Genomic DNA, 13811 nt, shown 5'->3' on the forward strand with positions numbered 1-13811 from the left:
TAATTTGTATGATTTAGCTTTATTTAAAAATGTAATAACTACTTTAAAAAGTAATTCAAAAGTGTTTTTGATTAAAGCATAAAGTAACGATGAACAAAATATTTGCACAAAAACTGTTTATCAATAAAAAATTTTACCAATTTAACAACTTGTAAGTTTTATCGCGACCTAAATCAGAAAATAATAAAAAAACAAACATTTAAAGCAGCAAAACTATTTTGTTAATGTAAACTTTGTTAGTTTTAAACAAGTATATATAAATAATGTAATGTTTTTATTTTTGTTTTTTTTTTCAATGTTAGTATAAGAAAATGATTTAACAAAAAGTAAACATTGAGAGCATATCGTTAAGTTAAAAAAATGAAATTAATAAAAATAAAAATAAAATTGATTGCAGTCAACAAACGTGATGACTAATTAAAAAAAATTCAATTATGGCTTAAAAAATTCTTAATACAATAAATTTTTACCATAAACAAAAAAAGATTAATCTCTTTAATGCATGACACAAGTTAATTCTATACTTTTAGCTTAGTCGCCTTTTTCGACAATTAATTTTTAACAATTTCATTTTAATAACCAACACCTTAATTAAAAAAATGCAGTTTAATTATTCGTCTTGACAGTCAAAATATGCCAGTTTCACTCAATCGTTTACCCCACACCTTCATTCTCGACCAGATAATATGACGTCACAATCAGTAACTATTGACAACGTGGTGGGCGATGTGGTAGTCCCCTAAACTATTCCTCCCTTTCTCTTTTTTACCACTCTTCTTCATCACTCTTTCTTTCAGCGTTTCCAGTGAGACTTTGAAGTCCAACTCGCAAAAATCTTCTTCACACTTTTCACCAGGTTTTGAGTTTTTGCTAAAGTGGTTTTTTGTGGGTTCAACAGGAGAGTTGTGGGGGCTTTTACCTTTTTTGTGGGGTCCAGAGAATTTTTTGTTGTCATGGGGACCCATGAACACGATTCGAGAGAATATTTTTTGTGGTTGCCACTGGCAATTTGAGGTGAAGTTTTTGTGGTGTGATGATCTGAAGAACTTTCTCCGTCCTCGCTGTATGACGTCATAGTACGATATGATGAACTGTAAATAAAAAGTTGTTACGTTATAAACAAATTTTAGCTACAATACGTCAGAAATAAACATTGTGTCATAAATGTTTTCACAATAGCTTACTGTTTTAGAAATTCTTTAAATTGTAAATTCATGTAGTCATCAAGTTTGAAGTTTAATGTTAATTAAATCAAAACTGTATCTGTAAACGAATTGCTACGTCATATACAAACAAAAGTTGCGTCAAATAAATGTTTGCACTTTAAGTCACTGTCTAGAAATTCATTGAGTTGTTAACAAAAGAACTTCAAGTTTTTACAATAAACTCAAACGTTAATAAAAATAAAATAAAATAATTTAAACAAAGTGTCATGTTATTTAACATGGGTAGCTGTCAAATTTGCACGAGTGTACAAAATTGCAAGAAAAAACTTTTGCATGAATACGCTTTTCCACGAGGGAACTAAACTTAACGAAGATAAAATTGCACGAAGACACTTTTGCATGAGCTGACAATTTTGCACAGTTTGTTATATCTTTTTTTTAATAATTTTTTATTAATTTTAATTTTTTAATTTTTTAACTTTTTTATTTTTCATTTCTGTCACTGTTACCCCTAACCTTACCCTCGGTTAGTAAATTATTGTTTTAAACTAATTTTTATTAGTTTAATTTATAATAATTTTTATTAGTTATTTTTATTTTTTATTTTTTCTATCACTGTTACCCCTAACCCTTACCCTCGGTCAGTAAGTTTTTTTGTTCTTTTTGTTTTTTTATTAAACTATCTTTTAGTTTTTTTTTTCCTTTTAAACTCACGTACAAAAGTGATTATCCGTGTAAAATTGTAACTCGTGCAAAATTGATCCTAGGTGCAAATTCGTCTTCGTGCAAATTTGGCCCCTTGCAAATTTGTCTTCGTGCAAAAGTATCATCGTGCAATTTTGTGCACTCGTGCAATTTAGTCCTCTCGTGCAATTTAGTAACCTCGTGTAATTTTGTCTTCGTGCAATTTTGACCCGATCCCATTTAATATAGTTACAAATTTTTCCCAACACCTTAATTATTTATATTTTAACGTGAACTTTGTGGCAATTAGTAGGTAATGAAAAAGTTGTCAGTCAATTTGAAGAAGTCAAGTAAAAAAAAACTACTTTGAATTGTTTCTGCCTAGCGGGATCGTCAGTTGTATAAATCAGAATAAAGAGATTTTCAAAAGAAGTATTATAATTGACGATCCCGCTAGAGAGAAAAAAGAAATTACAATAATCCTTTGAAGTATCTAAACAGTAAAAATTTAAAATATGTTATCTGCTGAAATTACAGTTCAATAAAATTTGAATACATAAATAGAGCTATAATAAAATCTTAAGTAAGTTTAACCAACTGTAATCTAATATTTCAGAATATTGTTGATAACAAAAAAAAAAACCTGGTACAAGAAGAAGTTTTTGTCGAATCAACGCTTTGCAGAGGAGAACTTCGCGTCAAATCGGGAAACTCCCTATAAAGAAAATCTGAACTGCTAACCAACGAGGGAGATGATGACGTCATCGTTTCGTCATCGATCTCGTCGTAGAACTTCCTCGCCTCCTCCAGGTACTTTTTGGAGGGAACTTCCCTTTTGGAGGCAAACGATTTGACGCGCGATATTATTTTGGCGGTAAAATTTTTGGTGGGAGCTTTGTCGGGTCGGTTCGATTGAAATGAGCTACCGTGATTGGCTGAGAGATTTGGGGTGGAAACTGCCAGGTTTCGCATTAAGTCAAAGTTGCGATTGTTTCGTGACGTCACCAAGTTTGATTGACTGATGACGTTGCGATTTGCTGTTTTTTTTTATTGACTATTTATATACAATGGTAAGATTTTTTTTAATTTCAAAAAAAATAACAATGAAACTAAACATATTTTCAAAAAGTTTTATACTGACCTTTTAAATTTTTGTCATACTGAGGTTGTGAATTTTTAATAAAAATATCTTTTTTTAAACAATTATGAGATCTGTTGAGATTCAAAGGTCCGTTAAGATGTTCCGATGAAGGAGATACATTATAAGTCGAGAAAAATTCGTCTGTTTTTTCATCTACCACCAACAAAACTGCTTTTGAAACTTCTTTCATTTTCATTATTAAATTAGTATGAGAAACCTGTTGATAATAAATTATGGTTGTAAAATGAGTAATATAGAAATAAAACTGTTAAACTTATGCTTGTGAAACGTTAAAAAGTGCAATCAGCATTAAAAATAAACATACAACATTTAATGAACTACAATAAACTTTACCTTTTCAACATTTACGCCGCCAACTTCAATGATTCTGTCTCCTTTTTTAAGACCTGATTTTTGTGCCACACCTCCGTTCTTGACACTTTCCACAAAATGATCTGGATTAAAACGATTTTTATTAAATATGTTCGTTTGAAATTAAGATAATTTTCTTGACTTAATTACATGTAGACACGCACATTTTATCTCAGCTGTGTTATTTTAAATTTTTGATTATTTAGCTGAATAAACACAGTAAATTTGGTTGAATTTGATAATGTTTTAAATGAATTTAATTTCAAATAATCAATTTTGAAGTATGAAAATCTTTTTTGCCTAAAAAGTTAACACTTTGTTTTCATTACAAATTGTACTTACTATTACAAACAAAAGAACAAAACATTCATGTCATTCTTATAGCAGCTGTGTGTAAATTTAATAAGCTGTTTACAAAAAATTAAGGTACAAAAACGAACTACGTTTATTTTCATCTTAGTGAAAAAATGAATATGTAACATTACAGATTATATACATGAAGAAATTAAAAAACGACAGATTATAAAATCTGAATATCTATAGACTAAACTGCAACTTTTTTTTTCTAATAACAACGGATATAAATGTTGTGAAAACACCTTCGTATATGAGCACGTTAGTGTTTAGTCAAGCGAAACAAACTGTTTGTTGTGTAATTGCATAAAAAACCGTGAAAAACGCACTCCTGTTTTCTGTGATAAATATAATTAAAAACTTTGTGACATTTAGTATTGTTGAAAAAGTTTATAGAAAATTAAAAAAAAAAAATTACTGAAATTTTTAATAGAACTTGCGCATTGATAACTTTTCGACTAGCATGAAGCCTTAACGTGTTTTCAATTGTTATCAAATACAAGTTTGTTAAAGTCACAGCAAAATTTTAATTTTGCAATCATACTTATGACGTAATATTTAAACTCTTGAGTTAAGCTGGTGAACATATAACAATACTCAGCATAATATCTAGTTGTACTTTGAGAAATCTTCAGTGCACTTAACACTGATTTGAACATACATTGCTACTAATAAATGTATTATAATACACATAAAAAAGAATAAAGTATCTAGCATAAAATGTTAAATTGTATATTTTGTTATATAAAATACTAAACTATTATATATATATATATATTAGTTTTTTCAAACTAAAGTATCAGCTATTTTCTCTTTAGCGTCGAAGTTTTCTTGCCACTTAAGTAATGTAGTAAATATTCAAGTTCAAGTTCAAATTACTTACTAGGATATTTTTAATGAAATGGCAAACAAAATTGAACAAGTTGCTTCTAACAATATATTTTAAAACTTCAAGCACCTCAAACAAAACATTAAAAAGAAATAGCTAAAAATGTAATAAAGTTCCAGTTAAGCAATAATCTTGAACTAAAACTAACCTTGTTCTTTTAACAGAAGTGGGAACATTTCGTTGTTTTCAATTTTATTTTTTATTCTGCTTGTCAGAGTAAAGTCGAAACCCTGTAAATTACAAAACAAAATACATTTTAATTGCAGGAATAAAAGTTTTAAAATTTTAAAACTTGAGTTTACAATTTACAAGATAGTATAGTGCTCACAGTTTTATCTTTAATTAGTCCTTAAATATCAAGTATATTTTTAGTATATTTTTATACTATTATTCAAAAATAAATTACTTTTTCATGCAAAAACTATTAAACTATTCTACAAACAACTAACTGTAGACGACTTTTCAATTTCAATTAATCTTGGTCTTAATTTGTTTTGACCTTCAATATTCATACTGTAGTTTGGATTTCGAAAACAAGATTCAACTGATGAGTTATAAACAACAACCATTGTTATATGAGTTAAACCTGTAAAAAATAATGTTGATAAGTATTGTTTGCAATTTTTTAAGTTTAAAGTATAAAGTAACCCAAATAAAATTGTCGTACAAAGATTTTTTGCTAAAGCTTTAAATCGAAGTTATTTAATTGCATATCAACTACAGTTGATCCTTATAGCAGAGTTATTTTTAAAGCTGTAAATGTTTGTTTTTCAGAACACAAAAGTTTAGTCATACGATTTCTAAGAATTTTTTTTTTGATTGAAATAGGTTTTTTTTTGTTGAAAAATTTAATTGCATATCAATTGAATCAAATTTTCATCTCTAGTTTAAAGTACGGAATTGTTTGTCTTTAGTACACAAAGTTTTGTCATTTATTTTCTTAAAATTTCTTGATTAAAATAGAGTTTTTTATTCAAATTAAGTCACGCGATTAGTTAATCGAAAATCGTAAGAAACTATGTCAGACCTAGTTTAAGATAACGAGTTTTATAAAATTTTAGAACTTGGTATGTAATGAAAAAGTTTATATATTACTTTAAGTGTTTGAGTAGGTGAAATTTGAAAAAAAAACTCTACAAAATTAATATTAGAAAAAATGTAACTTTTTTAATTACTCAAACTTATCATTATGTAATTAGAGAAATTTAAAAAATAAATTGAAGTAATTCATTTTATAAAAAGTTAATAACGAATGAGTTAAAAATGTAAATGATGTAATTTAAACAAACAAAAACTAAACATCAACTTTTAGTGCTAAAACAAACGATGTTATCTTACAACTATTTATTAATGAATAATTGAGAAAATGTTTTAATTTAAGTTTAAATAAACATAAAAAAAGTTCGATAAGCGATGAAAATCAAGTATTCTAAATATTTTAACAATGATAACTTACTATTTTAGTTAAGATTAACTTTTTACCCATTTTAATTAAAATGTCAGATTTTGACATGTTTTGATACCATCTTCCTAGACAAATAAATTTTGAAGCTAGCAGACACTAATACCTGATTATAAACAAATTACTTCGAGATGTTATCTACGACTTATGGGAAGCGAAAAATAAAAATTAAGATAATTGTTTACATTCCTTCATTTAGGCACGTTAACCTGCCTATTTAAGTATTTACTCAAATATTTTTTCATTATAACCTCACTATATAACGGCATTTTAAACTCGTTAAATTACACTTAAACTGGCGTGAACTGTCAAAACTATAAAGTTTAACTTTATAGCTTTTGTTTTTAAAACTGAGTTATAAACTATAATCTTTGTTTGCAGTAAAAAAACACACATTTTAAATTTTTGTTTTAGAAACAATTGTATTTTAAAATGTTTTAAATTTAATTAGACTGTTTTTTTTTTTAATTAACATGTTATATACTTTCTAAAGGTTGGTAAACACGTTATAGTTTATATATGTAACAAGTTAAGATCATTAAATTAATATAGTTATTTTAACACTCCTTTTTAACTAAATATGTTTTTATAATACCTATTTGTAGAGATAGTACAAAAAGCTTTTAAGTACTTTTTAGCAAATATGTATGAGTTACTTTTTTTATTTGAAAAATGTCATACAAATCTTAAATTAAAATTCTATATACAAACAAACATTAAAACAAACCATCTAGTCTTTTAACAACTTGTTTGTGAGTTTCTTTTTCAACGTTTTCACCGTTTACCTAATTAAGTTATTAAAGTCAAAACAAAATTTTAACTAGAGGAAACATATTTACTTCAAAGTAGAGTGTCTACACATTGTAAGTAAACATAATTAGAAAACTATTTAGTAAAAAACAAAATCACAGCACTAACTAAGTGTGACATAAATATCCCCTTTGTTTAAATAAGTTAAATATGAATTAAATTTAAATTAATATAAAGTTTGTTGCAAATGTCCCATGACCAAACTTTATCCGATTTTTAATTTTATCTTTGATATCATCATACAGTTTATTTTGTGTGTTGAAAAATTAAAGTTTTCAAGATTAATTTTATTGTTGTAAATTAAAATAATCTGATCAGATATTAAATTGTAATACAGTACTGTTCAATATACAAAAAACTTATAAATAGTTGATTTTATCATCAGCAAAAAATACTAATTTAGCTCGAGGTCAGATTTTGAGAGATTAAATACATAACTGTCAGTTTTGTAGATTTTTTTTTACATTTAGACGACAGCTTAATAAGCATTAGTAATTTTTTGGTTGTAAGAATTTTAAAACTTTTGTTGAAAAGAAACTGGACTATAGTTCCTGCATTAATATGCTTTTTTCAAGTAATTAAAACCGCACAAACGCATTTAATATATAACAATTGTTTGTCTGAGGTCGATTCACCAATTAATTAAGATATGCTCTTTGAATCTAAAGCTGCTGTCTATTATGACGTAATAAGGCGGGTATTTCATACATAATTGCGTCACATTTGTAACTTTCACTAAAACCAACATTTAAGGATTTATTTTTTGTACAAAAGTGACAAAAATACCGCTGGCTCTAAATGTATTCAAAATCTATTTTTCTTGTACAAAAACACTTTTATAACAACATCCTTGTCTTTAGTAAACAACTAATTAACTACTATTATAGGAAGGTTTTTGAACGTATTTATATACCATTTGCAACTTAATTTCAATAGATTATTCATTTTGTTTTTTATATAAAAACAAAATGAATAATTTATTGATATTAAGTTGCAAATGGTATATAAACTACTTAACTATTTTACAATTTTACATATATTTTCTATATTTAAACTATAACAGATCTTTAGCTCGACTAATTCAAGCTTGTTTATTAAATTGAGTAATGGTAAAACGTTAATATTATTTTTAAATATTATTTTTGTGTGCAGTAAAAAAATATATTTTTTAAGTATTTGTTTTTGAAACAGATGTATTTTAAAAGGTTATTAATTTAACTAGATTATTTATTTTAATTAAAATATGTTCTACACTTTCTTAAGGTTGGTGTACGCGTTATGGTTTATTTATGTATTAAATTAAGAGCTCTAAAATAATATAATTATTTTAACATTCCTTTTTAACTTAATATATTTAATATGTATTTCATGCATAAGTGCGTCACATGTAAAACTTCCACTAAAACCAACATTTAAGGACTTTTTTGTATAAAACTGACAAAAATACGGCAGGCTTTAAATATATTCAAAATCTATTCTTCTTATACAAAAACACTTTTATAACAACATCCTTGTCTTAAGTAAACAACTAGTTAACTATTTTACAATTTAACATATATTTTCTATGTTTAAACTATAAAAGTTTTTTTAGTTCGACTAATTCAAGCTTGTTTATTTAATTGAATGTTGGTAACTGGCATACAAAGAAATAGGAATATTTATTGTTTAAACAGACATATCATAAACTTTTTTATTAAATTTATAATTTTACATACAATTGAACATATGAATATACAAATCCAACCGTAATAGAACAAGCAATAGTACTATATCTAATCATTTAATAAGTTAAAGTTCAATATCAACGAAAAATAGCTCACACTGATAATTAAGAGGCTATACACAACGTTTATTAGTTTGAAAAACTATTCATTAACAAAAAAGCAATATCATAATTATTTTTTATAAAATTTAAACATAAACATAGTAAACTAACACTGATAACTCTGTCTCCCATTTTCAGACCTGATTTATCAGCTGTACTGAATTTCAACACATGAAGAACAAAAGTGTCCAGACAACCAGTCTCACAACACAATATGAACCCGAAACCATTTTCTCCTATGAAAATAATTAAAATATTAACCCGAAGCAATTTTATCCTGTGATTGTAATTAAAATATAAACTCAAAACCACTTTTTCTTTGCAAAAACTACAAGTATACAAACTTTTTATTTGTATTCTATCACTTAAAGTATGACTTTTTTTTGATCGTAAGGTAAAAACTTGTGGTACTTTAGTGCTGCTTATGAGAAAAAAAAAAGTATTTAGTTGTTCAAGTAAACTAAAACACAGTAAAAAAATTCAAATATGAAAAAAAATTGCTTTAAATCTATATATAAGTTAACATTGCAATATTTCTTCTGTATATATTTAAACAAAAATGTTTACATACAAACAGTTTTGTCATAAAACTGTTGCACTTCAACAATCGGTAGCATAATAAAAAAACTTCGTATGTATATAGAATACTTTAAAGTAATCTAAAGAAAACAAAACTATAAAAAACCTCTTGTCATAATGCATTCTTTTGGTTCTTCATCTTTACTTTTGTCGTAAACTTTCATATTTACAAATTACAAACTTAAAAATAAACTGTTTTCCTGAAGGGCTCCGTAAACGTGTATTGTTATAACAAGGATGAAATAAAACAAAATACGAGAGAATTTTTTTTTCTTGCCATTCTCTCGTTTTATTCACGCTCGATTAATTACAGCTGGTCGTAACTCTTTGTTTACGTTATGTTTAAGTAGTTGAGTTCAAACAAAAGTTGTTTGGGGTTAAGTTAAACTATTTTGTGATGTTGGAAAGTTTAAAAACTACTTTCGAGTTGTTTTTGTTTTCTGTTTTATGTGGTTCATAAACTTTTAGTGGACTTGAAAATCTGGTTTAAAGTTAGAATCAAAAGTTGTTTGAAGTGAACCTACAACCGGATTTTGCATTTTATTTGAAAGGACTTTTGAGTTGCTTGTCTATTTGAAGTGGTTTTAATATTTCTTGTGTTAATTAAGTAAAATAGATTATTTAAAGCATGCTTGTTTTGGTCAAAATCAAACTTAATTTTTACTTCTTTGAAAGACTATTGTAGTCAATTTACAAGTTCCGACTATTGTTAATTTTGAAATAAAACTAACTTCACTTTAGTAATTGTTTTAAAACTTTTAACGTTAATTATTATTTTCAAATAAAAGTTAGCCTTTTGTTGGCTTTTTTTTTATGATGTAAGAAATTTATAAGCATGCTTTAAATACAGATAGAAGCCCTAAGGCGGGTTTTAAAGCTGAATTTTATTTGAAGTAAAAATGCAATTAATCAACATAACTTCCTGGAAGCTTCTACTAAACAAAAAATTTAAGACTTTTACACATAACTTTTTACGAAATCACATAAAATTATAACAAAAAATGGCCTGAAATTATATAAAAGTATTACGCGGTAGTCCGTTTTTCTAATTGTTTTGTTGGTATTTTATTTTTCTTGTTTTTCGTTGTTTGTAAAAGTAGTAGGCTTAATAACTTATAAAAATAATTTTGATCACGACATTTTACATTTTTAAAAGTTCTAGAAAAAAAAAACTATCTTTTTCTTTTCCTATCTATTAGAAAAAACTTGATAGAAAATAAAAAACATATTTCTAGAAAATTTCTGCAATTCAAAAAAACCTTATGATTGATAAATAAAAATCTTAAATACTTATTTGTTTTGTTTTTTGTAGCTTTTTTAGATATAAATTTGACTATTAAATATTTCAAACTCTAGTTGAACTACATAATTATTTTAAATGTTTTACTAAGTATATATATATATATATATATATGTACTGTGAACATTAAAACATTATTTTATAAGTAAATAAACTGTAAATATTAAATATTTTTTCAGCGCAAATAATAAGCAATAAATTGTTTAAATTGATTCAAAATTTGAAGCATCGAACGAACAAGCTTTAGATAGCACGACCAAAAGTTAAAAATATGAAGCTTTTATAATATTAAGTGTGGAGTATCTTCAATCAATAGTTTGTTCATTTTCAAAAAGATTTTTATGTATTGTTGAAACCTTTATGTTTGCTAAAATTTAAAATGTTTTTAGCAGATATACTTATTTTAGTTAAAAAACCGTAACACTTTAAATTTAATTTTTTAAGCTTTACTAGTTTAAAACAACTTTTAAATCATAATATTCGCTTTGTTACTTTTTATCTCACTTAAAATTGACTAAAAAATTAATGAATAGTCATTCTTTGTCATATAACTTTCATTTTCTATGCTTATATGTGTAAAATATTTATTGATTACTAATATATTAAACAAAACTATTTAATTAGATACTTGTTTCATAAAAAATTCACAAAAGAGGTTGTGAAATGACAGCTAATTTACAATTCATTAAATATTCTATAATTTTTTTTGGGATAAAAGCTATTTTAACTTGAATAAAGTTTTAAACTTTATTAAATAATAAGCATATAGTTTTACTGAAACTATCACAAATTAACGTTAACTTAGTCAAACATAGTTTAATATAATTCTTAAATAACTTTATTTTTAAATCAGATTAAAGTAAAAGTAGATATATTAGCACTATTTGAAGCGGTAATTTCAGGAAAAAACATTTATGGTAGTCATAAGCCACCCATAAAGTTTAACTTATTGTAAATATGCTTAAAATGGTAAACTTTTGAAATAAAGTCGAAAATTACTTGAACAGCTTAAGATAATATAACCTTGTTAACTGTTTCAAATTTCAATTTTTACAAAAAAGTTAACATACCGTCTATTTCAATCGAATTAAAGTACAAATTTAGATAAAAATTGTGATAATTAGACAAACGTAGATGTAACATAATATTAAAAATTATTTAAAATAATCTTGTATAAATAAGTATAAGTCAAGTGTTATGGAAACTTATGTAAACTATAGTGTGTAGAAAAACTTTATCTTGTTATAACGTGATAAATACCTGTCAGTTTTATTGCTTATGTTTGCAGGTATTTATCATATTAGTTTTTTTAGAAGTACTAATCGTTACTGTTCGAGAAAATATTTAGTCTGAAAACGTTTATGCTTATGATATTTTTCTTTAAACTAACAAAAAGTTTTGAAAGTTGTGAAAGTTTTTTTAAAGTACCAAACAACAATACGTAAAAATTTTTATACGTAATAACTTATTTTATCGAAAATAATTTCTACTTCTAAGCTTCAAAATTTAGCTTTTATCAAAAAAATATTTTTTTTTTAAACTTTATAAATTAGATATACCTATGAGCAATAGGTAAACACTTTCAAAATAATGAATTAAGAATATTATTATGTATTTTAATAACACAACAAAATGTGTATATTTTCAAAGTTTTATTACATAGAAATATTAAATAAATACTGAAAAATTATCATTGAAAAAGACATGCTTAATTTTTTTATATGTTTGACATTAAAACTTTGTTATGTTGGAGTTGTTGGATTGTATAAAATATTTTCTTTGCAAATAACCTTTAATCTTTTATTGCAAACTGAGCAAACTTAAATAAAGCTAAACCCAAGCAAACTAAATTGTGTTTTTACAAAAATAAATTACTTTGTTCAAATTAACTTGTTTTACGCAAAAATTCAAAGTCAAAGTTTTTGTTAGAAGTTATATACTTAAACAAATTTCTTATTTGTACACCTAGTTTGAAAAAAAAACTAAAACTAAAATGTACAAAATTAAAAGAAGAATAAATGTTAGCAGTATTTTTTTATCATTTCAAGACAAAATAATAAAAACATTTTTTTTACCATAGGAGCTAGATATTTTTTACCAGCCTACAAATTTAAATGTTTAAGTAAAAATAAAGTTTATCACATTAATAAGTTATTAAAATTATGTTGTTATTGGAAAGCATAAATAGATAAAGAACAAATATAAAACAAGTACGGTTTGTTTTATCAATAGAAAATCTGACCAATTTGACGATTTGCAAACAATATCGCGACCTAAATCATAAAATTACATCAAGAATATAAAACTTAAAAGCAGCAACTTTGTAAATGCACTTCTAGTAACAGTTGATTTGTATTGAAAATTTTAACTAGAAAGTTTTAAAGAGATGTAAGTGGTATACTTATGAATATTCCAGCTATTTATTTACAAAATTTAGTATCAACAAAACATGTACTTTAAAAAAAAAGACTGCTTATCGTTTAGGTGTAAAATATAATTAAGCTTTTAATAAGAATGAACTTAAAAATCTATGGTAGAAATAAACTCGATAATTTATTAAATTAATTCAAACCGTGAGTTTTAAAACTACTATTATAGATTAATCTCCTCAATATATGACACAGTTTAATTAAACAGTCACAAACTCGACAGTCAACTTATGAGCAACTCTTAATCAACTTTGTCTCAAGGATCAACGCCACACCTTCGTTCGACCATCAGTATGACGTCATAATCAGTAACTATTGACAACGTGGTGGGCGATATGGTAGTCCTCTAAACTGTTCCTCCCTTTCTCCTTTTTACCACTTTTCTTCTTCACCACTCTTTCTTTCAGCGTTTCCAATGAGACTTTGAAGTCCATTTCGCAAAAATCTTCTTCACAATCTTTGCCAGAGTTTAAGTTTTTATTAAGGGTTTTTTTTGTGGGATCTGCAGGAGAATTGTGAAAGCTTGTACCTTTTCTGTGGGGCCTAGGGGAATTTATGTTGTCATGGCTTCGAGAGAATATTCTTTTGTGGTTGCTATTGGCAACTTGGGGTGAAGCTTTTGTGCTGATATGATCTGAAGAACTTTTTCCGTCCTCGCTGTATGACGTCATAACACGATATGATGGTCTGTAAACAAGTTGCTACATTATAAACAAGTTTACACGTCACAGACTAGCTATTTCGTAATAAACAAGCAATTATTGCATAACAAATGTTTACATATTAGGTCATTGCTCTGA

The 13811-nt window shown here is 25.7% G+C and overlaps 1 protein-coding gene across 2 annotated transcripts in view; it reads right to left on the reverse strand.

The window, feature by feature from the left end:
• Positions 1-212: 212 nt before the first annotated feature.
• LOC145840360 (uncharacterized) overlaps positions 213-13811 on the reverse strand; it is a 38557-nt gene continuing 24958 nt past the window's right edge. Inside the window, exons 1-9 of one of the 2 annotated variants that reach the window (XM_082947599.1) lie at positions 9389-9493; positions 8815-8939; positions 6796-6853; positions 5056-5192; positions 4755-4836; positions 3346-3446; positions 2992-3208; positions 2494-2887; positions 213-1091 (exon numbers count right to left, since the gene is read on the reverse strand). In XM_082947599.1, coding sequence (XP_082803725.1) covers positions 794-1091; positions 2494-2887; positions 2992-3208; positions 3346-3446; positions 4755-4836; positions 5056-5192; positions 6796-6853; positions 8815-8939; positions 9389-9446 — 1470 coding nt within the window. In that variant the 5' untranslated portion in view covers positions 9447-9493 and the 3' untranslated portion in view covers positions 213-793. Of the gene's footprint in view, positions 1092-2493; positions 2888-2991; positions 3209-3345; positions 3447-4754; positions 4837-5055; positions 5193-6795; positions 6854-8814; positions 8940-9388; positions 9494-13811 lie in introns of those variants that run through there. The other variant, XM_082947600.1, reaches the window with a different exon arrangement.

The sequence above is a fragment of the Thalia democratica genome, chromosome 7 (genome assembly GCF_965202585.1).
Source record: "Thalia democratica chromosome 7, ktThaDemo2.hap1.1, whole genome shotgun sequence".
NCBI classification, from domain to species: Eukaryota; Metazoa; Chordata; class Thaliacea; order Salpida; family Salpidae; genus Thalia; species Thalia democratica.